The sequence below is a fragment of the Sus scrofa genome, chromosome 13 (genome assembly GCF_000003025.6).
Source record: "Sus scrofa isolate TJ Tabasco breed Duroc chromosome 13, Sscrofa11.1, whole genome shotgun sequence".
Classification (NCBI taxonomy): Eukaryota; Metazoa; Chordata; class Mammalia; order Artiodactyla; family Suidae; genus Sus; species Sus scrofa.
Genome location: NC_010455.5, coordinates 117121816 through 117140670, shown reverse-complemented (window position 1 = coordinate 117140670; position 18855 = coordinate 117121816). Strand labels below are relative to the sequence as shown.

General features: G+C 36.6%; 1 protein-coding gene across 8 annotated transcripts in view; it reads left to right on the top strand.

Moving 5' to 3' along the window:
* ZMAT3 (zinc finger matrin-type 3) overlaps positions 1–18855 on the top strand; it is a 34368-nt gene that overhangs the window by 6969 nt on the left and 8544 nt on the right. For all 8 annotated transcript variants that reach the window (XM_021069853.1, XM_021069855.1, XM_021069849.1 and 5 more), the window contains 3 exons: positions 14354–14473; positions 17067–17233; positions 17351–17451. In XM_021069853.1, coding sequence (XP_020925512.1) covers positions 14354–14473; positions 17067–17233; positions 17351–17451 — 388 coding nt within the window. The remainder of the gene's footprint in view (positions 1–14353; positions 14474–17066; positions 17234–17350; positions 17452–18855) is intronic.

Genomic DNA, 18855 nt, shown 5'->3' with positions numbered 1-18855 from the left:
TAAAGACTAATAATTGTGTCACTTTGTGATTGTACATCAGAAACATTTTGATGTTAAATTGTTTTCTCTGGGATATAGGGGAAAACATGATGTTACTTCTCTGGAGTTCCCTTGTTTGGGTTTGTTTTTCCCTCCAGTGCAAAGAATTGAGTTAATTATATCACTCAGATCTTGGCATGAGTCATTATTGGTTCATAAAGGCCGCTTCTGGTTTTATTTCAATTTTTGTTTCCCTTTTCTCCAATCCCTATTCTCATTCTCTCTGTGTACCACTCCATATGATTATGGTTTGATACAGGGTCTTCTGATGCCTGTTTGGCTGTTCACTTGGAGTTTGTTAGGATGATCTGTCTCAAATCCAGGACCCAGTGCTAGCTTTTGTCTTCATTTGTTCCTGTGGAACGTTCAGTTTTATGGCCTAAGACCCACTTTGAAAAATCAAGCCTGGGTTCTAAAGTTTTGATTTTTAGCTGTATAGACAGCACCTAATAAACCTTTAACTTGGGAGCAAACCCTCTTGTGTGTTATCCACATACATAATTACTGTTTACAGAAGAATTATTTGCTTTTATGAGGGAAAATTCTTGGGCAGTGTGTAATTTTAATATGTGTGCATGGATTGCATGTATATCTCCTGCGTTTTTGTCTCCTAATATCATTTTGTGACCTTATAGACAGTGATGGATGCTTCTAGTTATGCATAGAGAGAGTTTAATTTGAGCAGGGTCATTGGATTATTAGGCTTAAACTAGATAAGAAAGAGAATCAGTATTTATTTAGGATTTTTCTTTTCTTCTACATTTGTGTGTGTGTGTGTGTATGCTCTGCATTTTATAGCCGACAAGTAGGATATACTTAATTTCAGCTCCCTCAGTGATCAGTGAATATATCAATTGGAAGATATAAGAAAATAGAAGTAAATTCTAGATAAATGTCTCAATAGTCAGAATTTAAGTGTAAAAATTGGAGGAGGAGGACATCCTATCATAGAAATAATTTAGGTAGCCAAGAACTAAGGAAGGTCAGAGTAGAGTAGAAACATGTGCGTATCAAGAAAGTGAAACCTAATAGAAAATGAAAAGTTTGACTGTAATAAAAGCAGATTCTTAAGAGCTTAGGAGCAAAGATTTGAATGAAACCAATGTTACTGGCAGTTATTAAAGTTTTCTGCAGAGAAACAGCAAAGCAGAGAGTGGTTTCATTATGATAGCATAGAACAAAGCTAATCTAGAAGTGAAATTTGGATTCCAGCAAGATAGAAATGGTCAAGATGAGAAAATGTGGACCAAATAATTGATCGGAATTATAAATAAGCAGATCATGAACGCAACCTCGAGGTGGGTAAACCAACATAGAAGAAAAGCATAGAAATGTTAGCCTGAAAGATGTGTCAAAGATTACACCAAGGATACATGAAAAAGGCTGTGATTTTAAAAGGCTCCTAAATAGTGTTACAAAGCTTTTAGAATTTGTCTAGCAGGTTTTCTGGTCCACACTGAAAAACCCTCATGCCAAAAAAAAAAAAAAAAAGCTTTATTTCAACTCCAAAAATCTGCTTTGTAATTTTTCATACAGAGTGATACCAAGACCATAAATTCATTATTTTAGTTATGTGTGAGATAAAAGTGGTCAGTGGTAACCTATTTATAAGCTAGAAACATATTCATATGAAATAATAAATCACTGTTGATTATATTACTCAAAATGTTCTAGTCAGTTGATGCCATTGTTGAAATTTCAAAGTTTTTAGTTACCTGGGATACTGTAAACAACCTTCAGTCTGATTTGAGTGATGTTGTACTAGAGACGAACCATATCATGTTTCAGTGATTCAGGACACACAATGGAAATTGCTCAATAAATATTTCCCTTTAAGCTCACTGTGATCTTTCCCTGCTATCCTCATGTACCTAAGCTGGGACTGCCTTAGCAATGACCCATGTGTATCAGTGATTATCACAGATTTAGTTTTATTCCCAGGACATTTTTAACCCAGTCAGCTTGCTTCAGAATACCCTTAGCCATTGTTTTATTTTAAATGAGGGACCTATTTTTGTGGTCTTCAGATTATTGCGTTAGTTACATTTTAATTTAAAATAAAACGTTTGGAGGAACAATATATCTTCATTTTTAAAAATCTGACTATAAGATTGAAGTTACCCAGGGTAGGCCTGGCATGGAGTAATGTAATACTGTTTCAGCAGCATAAATGCCTAGAGGAAGAACCACTTTAGAATGAAAAGTCATTAACAAAATGTAAAAAGCAAAACATGTGGATAAATTTTGCTAAGGCATCTACAGTTTAAAATAAAGTCAGCCATTTTTCCCACGTGCTAATTTATGCAACCCATTTGAAAAAGAACTATTTACTCAAAGTATATTTCTAAAATCTGCCGTAAAAAATATTTCTACTTGTAATATTTAGTAGCCCATAACAACCTACTGTAGTCATTAGAAGAATTTGAAAGAGAGCCAGAACACAGTTTTTTTTTTTTTAAAAAAAAGCAGTTCTAGAATTATAATACCGAAGGTAGTAATTTTAATTCATAATGCAGAGAATTCAACTGATGTTATCCCCAACTTTAAAGTACTGATTTTGGCACATACATTGATCATTCAGCTTTGGATGGCATGACCTCTATTCTCAGCTCATTTTTATGTTTTCCCATCTGATTGTTTTCCAAATGAACTTTCAGTGGACTGAGCATGGTCAGAATACACTTCATTAGTGGACAGAAGCTCTCCATGGTCCTGCTAGTAGCTGGATCTCATTAGCTCTCTTCCTCCCCATCTGAGTCCACTCCTATATCACTTCTTTGTACTTCAGAAGAATAGATATCCCTCATTCTGGATAAGGCTGATTCCTCACCCTGTGCTCTGGATTTCATCACCTGTAATTCCTCCTTCACCTCAATCCAGTTATGAACATGCTCAAGTTTTTTTTTTTTTTTCTTCATATAAATAAAAAATAGCAACAGCAACCTTCCCGTTCCTTTTCATCCCTCTTGCTAGCAACCTTTCTTTTCTTCTCTCCTGTCTTTAGGGTTCTGCTAGGAATACTTGTCCTCTTCAGGGCTTCGTTTTCCATTCATTTCCCAGCACACTGTACTCTGGTTTCCATTCCAATATTGTAGTAAAATGGTGTTTTTAAGGTGATCTTTCTCCCTTCACCTCTTGTAGCATTTGTCACTGGTAACAGCTTTCTCCTTAAAACATTCAAAGATATTTTCTTCGAAATAATGCTTAGAATTAAAAAAGGGCTCAGAATGAAAAAGCGGTGATCACCTGTTCTTCCTTCCTCATCCATCCCCTTAACTTTTCTTTATTCTCCATTCTTCTTTCTACCTCCCATCTTGGGTTGACTTTTATTTTGACATTGTCAAAGTTTATCACATTTTTGTTTATTCTGTAATCAAATTAAGTTTCCCATGTTTGGTATTTGTAGGTTGATTCCAATTGTTGAAAATCCATATTCAGCTTTCACATTATTATCAGTAGGGAAATGTTCACTGCAAAGCCATTTCTCTCTGTTTCCAATGTCATGATTCCATGCTGCTTAAAAAGATATGTTTAAGGAGTTCCCATTGTGGTTCAGCAGGTAAGAAGCTGACTAGTATTCATGGGTTTGATCCCTGGCCTCGCTCAGTGGGTTAAGGATCCAGCATTGCTGCAAGATGTGGTATAGGTCTCAGATGTGACTTGGATCTGGCATTGCTGTGGCTGTGGCATAGGCTGGCAGCTATAGCTCTGATTCTGCCCCTAGCCTGGGAATCTCCATATGCTAGAGGTGTGGCCCTAAAAAAAAAAAAAAAAAAAAAAGATGTTTAAATGGGTAGCCTTTTTCAGAAAGTCAACAGTTTCTTCAAATCATGTCCATTTTAGTTTATTTCAAATATAGATTATAACGTTGAAATAGCCTTTTGTTTTTCCTTTTAAAAAAAAGGAAGAAGAATCTTTGCCTTAAAAAAATCTACTAGCTTCTTAATCTTTTTATTGTTTACATTCCATTTCACTTATCTTCGTGAAACCCATAGATTTCTTGTACTACTTTGGACTAGTTATTTTACATTTGGATCATGACTTCATTGTGCAGCTTTTTATATTTCCAAGAGTTTTTAATTGGTTTTCTTCTTTTTCCTTTTCTTACATAATGTATCTTTATCATATCCTTACTTTCCCCTCCAAACTCTTGATCACTCTGTCTATTGTGTGGAGTCCCTTTTTTATCCTGTATCTCTCTCGGTCCGTATTCAACTGGTTGCCCTTTGAGTTTGCTGCATGATGTTAATTTTGAACTTCTCTTCATTGGTTTATGGCTTGGACTACTATTTTCTAAATATACATTTCCTTTTTCTAAAATCTGGTTTTATTGTACTACATCTTTATGTCACTTGAAGGGGAAAAAGGATAAATATAAATGTATATTACAGCACATATCTCTTTAAAGTGAGGTATAATGGGAAATAAATATTTCTGAGCCCTTGTATGTCTAAAAATGTTTGTATTCTGTCTTATATTTGTCAGTTCAGTTCCAAGTCAAAAATTATTTTTCTTAAGAATAAAGGGATTAAAGTCTATCCGTTTTGTGTGTGTGTTTTTAGGCTCTCCTTTTTATCTTTGATATCTGAAATTTCACAATGATGGATTTGTCTAGGTCTGGGTCTTTTTTCATTTCTCTTGGTCAGCACTAATGATCCTTTCAGTTTGCATGCTCCTGTTTCTTTTGAGATTTGAGGGATTTTCTTTGATACTGTCTCCTTGATAATATTCTTTTCTGTATTTCCTCTGTCTTATTTTCTGGTAATTCTATTAATGCTATCTTGGGTTAGCTGGATCGATTCTTTCTTTTTCCTTTTTTTTTTTTTTTTTTTTGCTTTTTAGGCCAAGGCATATGGAAGTTCCCAGGCTAGTGGTCGAATCAGAGCTACAGCTGTCAACCTACACCACAGCCACAGCAATACCAGATCTGAGCTGAGTCTGTGACCTACACCACAGCAATGCCAGATCTGAGCTGAGCCTGCGACCTACACCACAGCTCATGGCAATGCCGGATCCTTAACCCACTGAATGAGGCCAGGGATTGAACCTGCGTCCTCATGGATCCTAGTCAGATTCGTTTCCACTGAGCCATGATGGAAACTCCAAGCTGTATCAGTTCTTTATATTGCTTATTTCTCCTTTCTTTTAACATTCCTTTATTTCTTAATTTCTGAGAGGTATTCTTGAATTCTAATGTTATCTTGAATTTTTTTATTTTGAAAATCATATCTTTAATTTTAAGGCTCTCGATTTTTTTTATTATTTTTTTTCTAGCATTTGTATTATAGGATATTAACTAAGGACATGAAATCATGGACTTAGGAGTCAGACTGGGGTTCAATTTTTAGTCTTATTACTTACTAGATGTATGATATTGGGGATATTTCCTAATTTCTCTCTGTCTCATGAATATGATGATGGTAATAATTATATTAATAATACCTGCAATTTAGTATGTATAAGACATTTAAAACAGTTCCTGGTACCTAATATAGTCCTTAATTCTGTTTTGTTGTCCTAAGATGCGGTGGAACATGGTGTCATGGGCTCTGAAATGGTGTCCCAACTCTGTAATTTATTTGTGGCTTTGGGCAAATTTTATTTTATTAACTTCATTATTATTATTTTTTTAATGGCTGCACCTGTGGCATAGGAAAGCTCTTGGGCCAGGAATTGAATCCAAGCTGCAGCTGCAACTTACATCACAGCTTTGGCAATGCCAGGTCCTTTAACCCACTGTCCCAGGCCAGATATCAAACCTGTACCTGTGGTGTGACTTGAACCACTATAGTCAGATTCTTTTTTTTTTTTTTTTTTTTTTGTCTTTTTGCCATTTCTTGGGCCACTCCCACAGCATATGGAGGTTCCCAGGCTAGGAGTCTAATCGGAGCTGTAGCTGCAGGTCACAGCCACAGCCAAAGCAATGTAGGATCCAAGCCGCATCTGCAACCTACACCACAGCTCACGGCAGCACCGGATTGTTAACCCAGTGAGCAAGGGCAGGGATTGAACCCACAACCTCATGGTTCCTAGTTGGATTTGTTAACCACTGCGCCACGATGGAACTCCTACAGTCAGATTCTTAACTCACTGCATCACAGCAGGAACTCCTTAACTTTTTAATTTTTTTTGTGTGTTTTTAGGGCCACACCCATGGCATATGGAGGTTCCCTGGCTAGGGGTCAAATCAGAGCTGTAACCGCTGGCCTACATCACAGCCATGGCAATGCCAGATCCTTAACCCACTGAGCGAGGCCAGGGATTAAACCTGTGTCCTGATGGATGCTAGTCAGATCGTTTCTGCTGAGCCATGATGGGAACTCTCCTTTTTTTTTTTTTTAATTTGAATAACTATTAATTTACAAAACACAAAAACTTTCTGCATGCACCTCATCGGATTCTTCAAATATTAATTTTTTTATATAACTACAGTATAATTATCAAAATCAGGAAATTAACACTAATAACAATAATATTTTCTAATCTACGGACTGTTTATATTTCACCAGTCATCCACTAATATCCTTTTTCAGGTTCCAGGATCCAATCAAGGATGAAATTTTGCATGTAGTTGTTATGTCTTCTTTAATCTGGGTTATGTTTTTCTATGCTTTTTACCATTCTTGCAATTTTTGAGGAATTGTTTTGTAGAATGTCCCAATTTGAGTTTGTTTTCTTATGAACAAATTCAGATTATATATTTTTTGGACAAAAATACCACAGAAACAATGTTGTGTCCTTCCTAGTGCATCATATAGGAAAAGATATGATGTGAATATTTTGCATCACTGGTGCTGTTAACTTAGATCACTGGTTAAAGTGGTGCCTGCCAGAGTTCTCCTTTGTAAACTTATAGTTTTTCTTCTTATGTTTAAGAAGTGTCATGTGGGGAGATACTTTGAGACTATGTGAATATTTCTCATTATATTTTTACTCAGTGGTTTTGACATCTCTTGATGATTCTTCTTTGCAGTGATTTTTGCTACGGTGTTTGCCAAGTGATGGTTTTTCTGTTTTAATCCTTCTTTCTCCATTTATAGTTAGAGTTTTACTTTAAAGAACTTTCCCCACTTATTTATTTACTTATATCACTATGGATTATGGATTCTTATTTTATTCTAGGGGTATAATTTCTTACTATCATTATTTATTTTGATGTTTTAACTGTCTCAGATTTGACCAGGTCAAGTCCCTTCAGGCTAGTGCTCATATCCTTTTGACATGTCCCCATATTTTTTTCCATACTTCCTTACTTTCCAACAGTGCAAAAATATTCCAAGTTTTCCCCATGCTAACCATTTTTTCAGGGAGTTAAACTTTTTTTTATTGGACAGTGACATTTAGAAACCAAACTCTGAGTGTTAGGTGCGCCCTTTGCTACTGGGGTGTCATGGATTCTAGATCCTCTCATGGCAGAGCTAGTAATATGTATGTATGTAAATATACATTTATATTTATTTATATGTATACATATTGAAAACTGAGTTAAGACTGATGCTTCCAGTTTCAATACAGCATGACAATGTTTATTCCACTTCCATTTTTCCTTAATGTTTAATTCCCATCTTCGATGGTGAGAAGCGTGGACTTTCATTATCCACAACACACACATGCTGCGTGTGCACATGCGCGTGTGAGCGCGCGCGCGCACACACACACACACACACACACACTCGTTCTTTCTCACTCACAGTATACATAAAATAGTTCAGGGATTTATAATCTATGTCCTTTTGAAAATCAGGCCTATTAAACAAGAGGATAATATTTGTGTATTATTCTCTTTTTCTTTAGCATTTCTTTGAGTAGTCAAAATACTATCTTACAAAGTTGCTTAGGTTACAAAGATGCCACCTGTTGGGACTGTCCTTTGTAAAGTTACTATTTTTCTTCGTGTGTTAATAAATATCATGGGGAGCTACTTTGAACATGTGAATAATTTTTTTCTTCCTTCCCACTTCAGTGTGGTTATTATTTGTTTGTTTCATACAGTTAGGCTTATTTCTGTTTGTACATATTTCATTTCAGGTCTTCCTCAATTCTTGTTGGCTTTGATTCTTTTTCTAAGTAAAATTTCTGTAAAATGTTAATGTTCTAAAAGTCAGAACCATGAAAAAAGTATACTTAGAAAAGGGACAAATTGTCATATCTCATTTTTATTCCCTTATTTTTTATATAATTTTAAAATGCTTTTACCAACCTGTTTGGTTATTTAATGTTTTACTCTCTGGCTTATCAGCTTTTAATGGTATGCCAGCTAGTGCCTACTGCAGAATCAATGAACTTTTTCTTCTTTCTTCTTTCCCTTTTCTTCTCATTTTTTGTTATATTATTTCCATTATATCATAATGTATGACATTTGAACGTTAATCTTTCACCCTCATCTTCAACTTTTATTTAGTTTTGATACAATTAGATATGAAAATACTTATCAGCCCTTTTGCTGGTTTTCTCAGTCATTTCATGGTTGAAAGAAACTCTAATAGATTTCTCAAGAGTCACTTTTAAGTACTGAATTCCTAAGGTCTTGTATGTTTTAAAATGTTTTTCTGTAATCTTGATACTTGGATACAGGAATAGTTGACTGGACATAAAATCCTTGGTTCATGTTTTAAATTTTTTTAATGCTGCTCCATTATTGCCTTGTTTTGCATATTGTGGATGCCATTATAATTCTTTTGCCTTTGAGAATTGGATCTTTTAGTCTGGAGAGCTTGAGGATTTTTTATTTTGAAATCTCATACTTTTTGGGCAATTTTGCACAATTTTGGACAATTATAGTTTCAAATATTGGTTCTGTTTGATTGTTTTGCTTTTCTTCTTCAGGGTCTCCAGTTTTATATAAGTTATTCCTTCTTTACTTGTCTTCTACTTCCATTGCTTCCTTTCTGACCCTTTACGTTTTTTTCTTTGCATTGTTTTTATTTTCTTGATTGCTTTTCTTTCTTCAGTGTCTCTTATTACATTCTCATTTGACTCTGTTCTTCTTTGACACTTGAATTTACTCCTCATTTTTGATGTAATTATCTCTTTTCTGAGTTTAATTATCCTTCCTTTTATTTTTCATTATGTTTTGCTGATTTTTTTTTGTACATTTTGAATTCCTGATTCAAGATGATTTTTTTTTTATATCTTCAAAGTTTTGTTTGAACACTATGTTTAATTCAATTTGGATTTTTTTTCTTTTCTTTCTTTTCTTTTCTTTTTTTTGGTCTTTTGGGGCCATACCTGCAGCTTATGGAAGTTCCTAGGCGAGGGGTCAAATCAGAGCTGTAGTTGCCAGCCTACACCACAGCCACAGCGACACAGGATCCCAACGGCATCTGTGACCTATACCACAGCTCATGGCAACATCGGATCCTTAACCCACTGGGGGAGACCAAGGATTGAACCTGTGTCCTCATGGATCCTAGTCTGGTTCATTACCACTGAGCCACGACAGGATCTCTGTTTTTTGTTTTTTGTTTTTTCTGTTTCTTTCTTTGTTTTCTTTTTTTTTTCTTTTTTTTTTTTTTTTTTTTTTTTGCAGGGGTGATTCATTAGCTGAGATGTGTTGATTTTTTTATAGTAATTTTATATAGAACTGATTTGGTTTTGTCTATTCAGTATGTAGACTTGGGGTCATTTATGAGAGTCTTAATTCAGTGGCAACCTCTTCTATCACTGTAGTAAAGTCTAGTTCTTTAATAATTTGTGAGTTTTTATTTATGGTAGTCAGGAGAGGGCTGATTTTTGTTTTGTTCTTTTTCATCTTGCAGAACACTAGCATTTCCTGTTTTGCTTCTTTTCACCTTTTCTTTCCAGTTGCCAAAGTGTACCTCTCTCTTCCTTTTTGCCTTTTTCTCCTCTAGAAGCTATGTTGAAGATAGCCACTTCGGGTCATGAGTACATTTAAGTCATTCTCTCTAGCAGTCAGTGACTGTGTCATGCTTTAGAATTTCCAAAATTAGGGGACTTAACTTTTTTTCTGGTGGCATTTGTAAAGCAATTTAGGACTGATATTAGATTCTTCTCTCTATCCTGCAGGGTTTGTTTGTTTGTTTTTTGTCTTTTTAGGGCCACACCCAATGCATATGGAGGTTCCCAGGATAGGGGTCAAATTGGAGCTGTAGCTGCTGGCATACACCATAACCACAGCAATGCAGGATCCAAGCTGCGTCTGCAACCTATACCAGAGCTCACAGGAACACCAGTTCCTTAACCCACTGAGCAAGGCCAGGGATTGAATCTGTGTCCTCATGGGTGCTAGTCGGATTCCTTTCCTCTGAGCCAGAATGGAAACTCCTATCCTGCAGTTTTTGTTGGACTGCTCTTGCTTAATGTGAAGGCTTGTGTCAGGAGCATGAGTGACTGCTCACTGGGATTTGATGGTTTTTCTTTCGTTCACTTAAAATTATTTTGGAGTCCGGGCTTTCTGTGGCTTCCAGCTGTATGGAGGGCATGGTTTTTGTGCAGTTTTGTTTTTCTTATTGTTTTGTATTGTTTGTAGAAGATAGATGGAGAAACGCAAATCTAGGAAGCCTCTCCCTAGCTGGCTGAAAGCTCTTGGGCTAATTTTTAACTCTCTGAAAAACGTAGTTTCCTCATATGTAGAATGGGGATAATAATTATACCTACTTCATAGAGAATTTATGAAAGTTAAGTGAGATAATATTTACAAAGTGTTTAGAACACTGCCTGTCACATAAGTACTCAAAAATTGTTAATTGCCATTGTTATCATTATGTGTGGATGCAGTCTCTGCTCGAATACTACTGTGGATACTGCTTTGGAAATAAAATACCTTATACATCTAAAGTTGATCCCTCCCATAGTCCTATGTATCTCATCTTCTTCTGCCTTTTTATGGACTATGCTTCTGTAACTGTGCTTTATCTCCTACATAATTGTTCTGTTTTTATGGACTGCCTAGAACACTAGCATACACATTAGCACATTTGCTACTCACAAAAATCCTGTAAGAGGAATTTGTTAATGTTACACAACATATGACAGTTACGGAACTTCAATCCAGACAGTGTGGGGAACTTGCCCCCCGACATTTTCAGCAGGCTTAACAATAGGGACAGAGCTTGAGCCAGGGCTTCCGAATTCAAAGCAAGTCCCCTTTTCACTACAGCATGATGGCTTCAGTATACAATGTGAACAGACATTAAATGGATTTGCCTCTTTCACTGTGTTTAGTTTAATTAATTATGCACAAGTTTATGGTGAGCTAATACAAACCAGTAGAAAGAGTCAGTGGTCCAAAAGCATTCTATATGAAAGTAAAATGGTATATTGTTCTTTCAACTGCACTGTAAAATCCAAACCTGTTGGCAAATGTTTATTCACCTTCTATATGCTAAGCCCTAGAAATAAATGGAAATAGCATATGGTCTAGAGGAGGAGACAGATATGTAATCAAAGCAATGAGCTAAGTTTCACCTTTTGGCCACTGGAATGCTATAAAGGTGCCCTTTCCATGGACACAGTGACCTCTGGAGAGTCAAATCCAGGGGTCACGCTTGTGCCTTCATTGTGCTCTAACTCTAGGCAGCATAACACAATTGATAGTCCCTCCTTCTCTTATCTTCTATGACTCCGTCTTACTACCCTACCTCTCACTCTCTAAATGCTGCAGCATCCAATGCACTAGCCTTAGCCTTCTTTTCTCTCCATCCATATGCAAACTCTAGGTTATTTTACCTAGTCTCATAGCTTTACAATACAATCAATAAATTGGTGACTCCCAAAATTATCTATCTCCATCCCTGTTATCTACTGATTGTTTGTGGCCTCCCAAATTCCTATTCTGAAATCTAATCCCAAGTGAATGGTATTTAGAAGTGAAGCTTTTGGGAGGTAATTAGGTCATGAGGGTAGAGCCTAATTAGTGCCTTATAAAAAGAGGCCGGAGAGCTCCCTGGCCCTCTTTCCACCATGTAAGGGAATGGCAGAACTCAACCATGCTAGCTCTCTGAGCTCAGGCTTCCACCCTCTAGAATTGTGCAAAATAAATGTTTGTTGTTTAAATCACCCAGCCTATGCAGTTTAAAGTAGCCCCAACAAACTAGGACAATCCCTAACCTTCAGAGCCATATATTCAATCGCCTCCTTGCCATCCACACATTGTAGTCTTAAGAGCATATCCAACTTAAAACATCTGAAATACAAATTGTGGTCCCCCCCACCACAGAACTTTCTCATAACTGCCACCACAACTCTTCATCCACATGGCAGTAAACGACCCTACCCTCCACCCAGTTGCTCATGGAAGCCTGAGGGGTCCTTTTTTAAAACTCCATCCCTCCTTAAAGCCAGCACATCCAATCCATCAGCAATCAACCTCCAAAATATATCCTAAATTTTTTCATTTATTTCCATGGACACTCAAATATCACAGTAATCCAAGCTATGAACTTTTTCACATAGCTGCCTGTATTGCTTGTCTCCATTTTCACATCTCCCATTCTCTCTGTAAGTCACTCCATACGACCTTTTATTCCCAACTACTCTGCTGAAGTGGTTCTTATCAAAATTCTTCTTGACCTTTGTCTTTTCAAATCCAAGTATGACTTTTCTGTCCTGACCTGGTAAACCACTGCCTTTTTTGTTATTGGTGTTTTAAAATTATTTTGAAGTCCTTCAGACATCAAAGTATTTAAAATAATATAATGAACATTTGTGTTTACCATCTAGCTTCAAGAGTGAAAATTATCGTTTAGTGGGTTAAAAATCCGGCATTGCCGTGAGCTGTAGTGTAAGTCGCAGATGTGGCTCAGATCCTGTGTTTCCTGCAGCATTTAGAGAGTGAGAGGTAGGGTAGTAAGACGGAGTCATAGAAGATAAGAGAAGGAGGGACTATCAATTGTGTTATGCTGCCTAGAGTTAGAGCACAATGAAGGCACAAGCGTGACCCCTGGATTTGACTCTCCAGAGGTCACTGTGTCCATGGAAAGGGCACCTTTATAGCATTCCAGTGGCCAAAAGGTGAAACTTAGCTCATTGCTTTGATTACATATCTGTCTCCTCCTCTAGACCATATGCTATTTCCATTTATTTCTAGGGCTTAGCATATAGAAGGTGAATAAACATTTGCCAACAGGTTTGGATTTTACAGTGCAGTTGAAAGAACAATATACCATTTTACTTTCATATAGAATGCTTTTGGACCACTGACTCTTTCTACTGGTTTGTATTAGCTCACCATAAACTTGTGCATAATTAATTAAACTAAACACAGTGAAAGAGGCAAATCCATTTAATGTCTGTTCACATTGTATACTGAAGCCATCATGCTGTAGTGAAAAGGGGACTTGCTTTGAATTCGGAAGCCCTGGCTCAAGCTCTGTCCCTATTGTTAAGCCTGCTGAAAATGTCGGGGGGCAAGTTCCCCACACTGTCTGGATTGAAGTTCCGTAACTGTCATATGTTGTGTAACATTAACAAATTCCTCTTACAGGATTTTTGTGAGTAGCAAATGTGCTAATGTGCATGAGAGTTCTTTTTAAGTAAAAAGATACTCTGTGTTATTTTTGTAAAAGTAATTGAATTATCCATTTCAGTACTGGCTTATGAAGTAGATTAGATCAGAGCACCATAAAATTCATATTTAGGCAGTGGCGTATGAATGGCAACAAGTTGGGGTAGGACACAGATCACTAGAAAATGTGGTACTTTTCCAGAAATATATAGGAAATTAATTTCTTTTAGCCTTGTCCCTGTATCTTTCCCAGATAAATTTAATCATTCTGTTAGAATCAAAAGAGCAGACTCTTCTATAAGATCTAATAATCAAATCTAGCTAGTCATCTGTTTACCGCTGTGTTGTATAGTTCTGAAAGAATAAAATGTATTTTTTCTTTTACATATATATGTAAATATTTTATATGTATAAAATACAGAAATATATTTTAGTGAATACATTTATATTTATTATATATAAATACGTATTTTAGTGACTATATGAATAAATATATATATATATTTTTGTGTGTGTGTGTGTGTCTTTTTGCCATTTCTTGGGCCGCTCCTGCGGCATATGAAGGTTCCCAGGCTAGGGGTCCAATTGGAGCTGTAGCCACCAGCCTACACCAGAGCCACAGCAACGCAGGATCCGAGCTGCGTCTGCAACCTACACCACAGCTCATGGCAACGCCGGATCCTCAACCCACTGAGCAAGGCCAGGGATCCAACCCGCAACTTCATGGTTCCTAGTCGGATTTGTTAACCACTGAGCCACGACGGGAACTCCAATATATTTTTAATGAATACATTAACTTGATTTGACAAATTTTTCTCACAGTGATTATTCATTTCACTTTACTTCTAGGGTAAAAATCATGGTAAGAAACTCAGAAATTACTATGCAGCAAACAGCTGTCCTCCTCCTGCCAGAATGAGCAATGCAGTGGAACCCGTGGCTACCACAGCTGTTCCTGTCCCTCCACAGGTGAGACTTGTGTGTCAGGGTGGGAGCTGTCCTATGCACAAAGGGTCATGGATGAAATTTGTTATCTGTGTGCCCACTGAGATATGATTGGGCAAATACACCTGAAAGATCCTACTTGGTGCTTTTAACTCCCTGAACTGTGGTGCTGGATTTAATGCATGCAAAAATCCATGAATCCCAAGATATCCCCTTGGCTTTGGTTATGATGCATGAAATGATGAAACAAAATTATTTTGTGAGTCTTTCTCTGTGCATTTATCAAACTTCTGGGTTAAATGGCCTTGAATGTCTAGGCGAAACCCTGAATGAAAAGAGAGATTTAAAAATATTTGTATCTTTGCTGCATTTAATCCCATTGACTTTATATTTTTGCCTTCTAGCAAGATCAGTTTCTTGAGACTGCCCTTTTCTTACCTCTATGCAGAGAGCCTGTATAAACTCTTTCTGGACTTTAGTATCATGATATACACTTGAGAACCAAGTTGCTTTCACTGTTTGGGAGACAGAACAGGTATTTGAGGCAAGATATTCCTGTACTTTAGTAGCCTCAGAAATATGGATTTTTACTCTGTCTTTGAAGTATTATTTTTCTATAGGTCATACATAATAATAATAATAATAATAATAATCACTTTAATTGAGTACTTACTATGCCAGGTACCCTGCCAAGCCCTTTTCATATGTTACTTGATTCAGGACTGGGACCATAGTGAGGTGAGGGATGCATTTGACTTAGGCACAAAATTTAAGAGGGAGCCTAAACACTCAGTAATCAAGATAAATAATGTGACATTAAAAAAATTCAAGATTAATATGAAAAAGTCAGGTGATGAACAAAATGTCAAAATCTCAAAGACAAGTATTACTGATTTTCCTTTTGCTTTAGGGGGCAGTATGGCTTGGGATGACACTGTTGCTGATCCTGGCCTTATTTAAAATTTTGATATTTTATTCCGCATTGATTTTTTTTTTTTGCAATAAGTTTGATTTGTAAAAGTATTCCACTAAGTATTTTAAATGTTGATTGCTAAGTTTTTCAGCGCTCCCTTAAATTGTGTGCCCATGGCAAGTGCCTCCCTTGCCTCATTCTCGGCTTGGGTCCTGACTTTGCTTAATGCTTGCAACAACTCAGAGGTATTGCCTTTATTTCTCAAAGTGTGAGCCATGCGCCACTAGCATTGGTCTCATCTGGAAGTTTATTAAAAGCTGAGGTAAGCCAAGTTACTTGTCCAAGGCATTATAAATTTTGTAAAGTGGTGGAGCAATGATTTCTCTTGACCTTAGACCTCTACTCCTAAACACCATGGTGTAACTTTACTTTTCAAGGATCAGTCTTCCAGTACTTTCAGTGCGGATGCCAACACCAGCTGTTTCTCTGTCCTCATAAGTTTGTGGGGGTAAATGAGATATGTTAAAAACAGAATCAGAGGACAGGAAAATACCCAGAGAGATCTTCAGGCTGGGTAGTTGTCACAGTGCTAATTCCCGAAGGTTGCTCTGGAATTGGATAGCTGCTTCCTAAAGGGAACTGTTTTCAGCTAACTCCACGCTCCTGGGCAAAGAGCCTTAGGCACAGCATAGCCCTCTGTGATTTTTCTTTTTTTTTTTGGCCGCACCCATGGCATATGGAAGTCCCCTGGCCAGAGATTGAATCCAAGCTGTAGCTGTAACCTATGCCACACCTGTGGCAATGCAGCAGCCTTAATCTAAGCACTGTGCCTGGGTAGGGTTTGAACTCAACTCATGACTCCGCAGCTGTCTCAGCTGCTACAGAGACAGTGCCTGGTCTGTAACCTACTGTGCCACAGTGGAACTCCACAGCTCTCTGATTTTTGTGATTTTTGTTATCTCATCCCTAGAAAAATCTCTCGTTCCAGGTGAAACAATGCAGTTTCATTCAGCTGGTCCTAATATAATATGCCTTCTAGATTCTTTATTGTATATTTTGTTCTTCTTTAGCTAAAATCCAAATGTTTTTGTTTTGTTAACCCATCAGTACTTATTGAGTATATGCTATTTCCCAAGCACTGTGTTAGGTTTCCCTTAACTCATTTTTTTCCCCCAGCCTGAATACAGTTGTCTAGATCTACTGGTTATTTCCTCTTAATTATTTCTGTAGCTAATCTGTAGGCTCTGAGGACAGAGCTCTTTTTAAAAATACATGTTTATATATCACTTTTGCATTAAATAGCAAGCCCTGTAAACAGTAGGCATTCAATGAATGCTTGTTGATGGATTCTGGGAGGACTTTGTTCTTTCCGGTAATGTGATTTTAGTCCTTACCTGTACTGTCTTAAATCTTCTTGCTAGGTTTTTAAACTTCTCTTCTAAAATTTCTTCCAGCGGAGATAGCAATAAGACATTCATCAGTTTGGTATACAGGTGATTGTAATGCAAAACCATGATTAAGTGTCTCCCAGCCTTTTTTCTTTTTGGAGGGAACGAATTATTTCCTGTTCTTATAAAGCTGAGTGCTCGTGGTCATACCATAACCTTTGGCTATTTTTCAACTCTTAGAAGGAAAGAACTTTGGGGAGAAGACGAGAATAAACTCCACATGTTTAAACCTTGTTTCTTGTGCCTTTGCTGACAGATGGGCTCCTTTAAGCCAGGAGGCAGAGTGATTCTGGCCACAGAGAATGATTACTGTAAGCTCTGTGATGCCTCCTTTAGTTCTCCGGCTGTGGCTCAGGCTCACTATCAAGGGAAGAATCATGCCAAGAGGCTGCGGCTGGCAGAAGCTCAGAGTAACTCATTCTCGTAGGTATTGCCATTTTCTCTTAGGCCAAAGTGTTATGTGAGACTGTCTTTAGAGAAAAAGGGTTGAAAGGGATCCTTGTTTCAAAATCTCACTCTTTTAAAATTTCTTTTTGCCAGAGAGTCCTCAGAGGTTGGTCAGCGGAGGACCCGGAAAGAAGGGAATGAATATAAGATGATGCCTAATAGGAGAAACATGTATGCAGTACAGAATAATTCAGGTACCTTGTGGATTTCCACATATCTCGGCTATGTTCTCCTAATGGTCTCCTCTGTTTTTATTTCCTTTTATAGCCCTGAGAATTTGGGGTCAGCTGTTGTTTTGTGGAATTGGTCTAGTGGCTTTTCCAGCTGTTGTTTGTTTCAGGGTTTATTTATTTCCTGTTTAGTATATCATTTATTTTGACTTTAAACCAAGTCTGTGTTTTAAAGTCTCTTATCATAGTACCTTTTTGTCTTGGTATTTGCAAACTCAGAAATTTAAATGTGTTATAAAAATAGATTATTTGGTTTAAAGTTGCACAACATGAGATTCCCATTTGCTGGGGAAAATGAAGATTATAGCAGTGGTGTTTAATCAGGGTAGTGAGTCAGAATTACCTGGGAAGTTTTTATAAAATACGGGTGGCTGAACTGTGACAGAGATTTTCAATCAGTAAATTTATTTATTTTTAATTTTTTTGGCCATGCCCATGGCCTGTGGAAGTTCCCTGGCCAGGGATGGAACCCAAACCACAGTTCAGAATTACTAGTTTATAGGAATACTTCCTGCGTATTCTTTCTTTTTTTTTTTTTTTTTTGATTTCTGAAAATATTTTATTTGAAAATTTTTACAATTTATTTATTTATTTATTTTTACGGCTGCACCTGTAGCATATGGAAGTTCCAAGGCTAGGGGTCAAATCAGAGCTGCAGTTGAGACTTTCTGCATTTTCTAATTATTTTTGGTAGAGAGTAGGACTGTGCAGTCCCTCATCTTCCTCTGCCCCTACCTCCAGTCATACATATATTAGCAGAGATCATCCATGTGAACAATAAAGCAAACAAACAACAGCAAATTAGTTAGAAAGGCCAGAGAAGCACAGAAAAAAAGGACACATAGAAAGCACAATGTAATATGATTAATAAAAGTCTAAACATAGAACAGTAATCGCAATAATGTAAACTTACTGAGATCCAAGTTAAAAGACAAAGTTTTTAAGATTATATAAAAAATATTTAGCTGAAATGAAAGAAGCTGAGATAGCTATATTAATATAGATTAAAAAGATCTTTAGGATAGAAGGCAGTTTAGACTTATGTTTTCTGATCAGAATACAATTAAATGGGATGTTAATAACAAAAACACTAAAAAGCAAACAAAATTTTTATGTGTTTAGAAATTTATAAATATTCTAAATAATTCACAGGCCAAAGAAGAATCATACTGAAAATTCCTAGAACCAACTAGTAATAAAATAGATCAAAATTTGTTATATGCCGTTAAGGTTGTATTTTGAGAAAAGCCTTACATGTTTATTAATGTAGTAGAAAGGAAAAGCAGAAAATTATTGAGCTAATAACTTTAGTTATATAAAAAAAGAGAAAATCAATTATTAATAATTCCACCAATATTTTGTCTATCA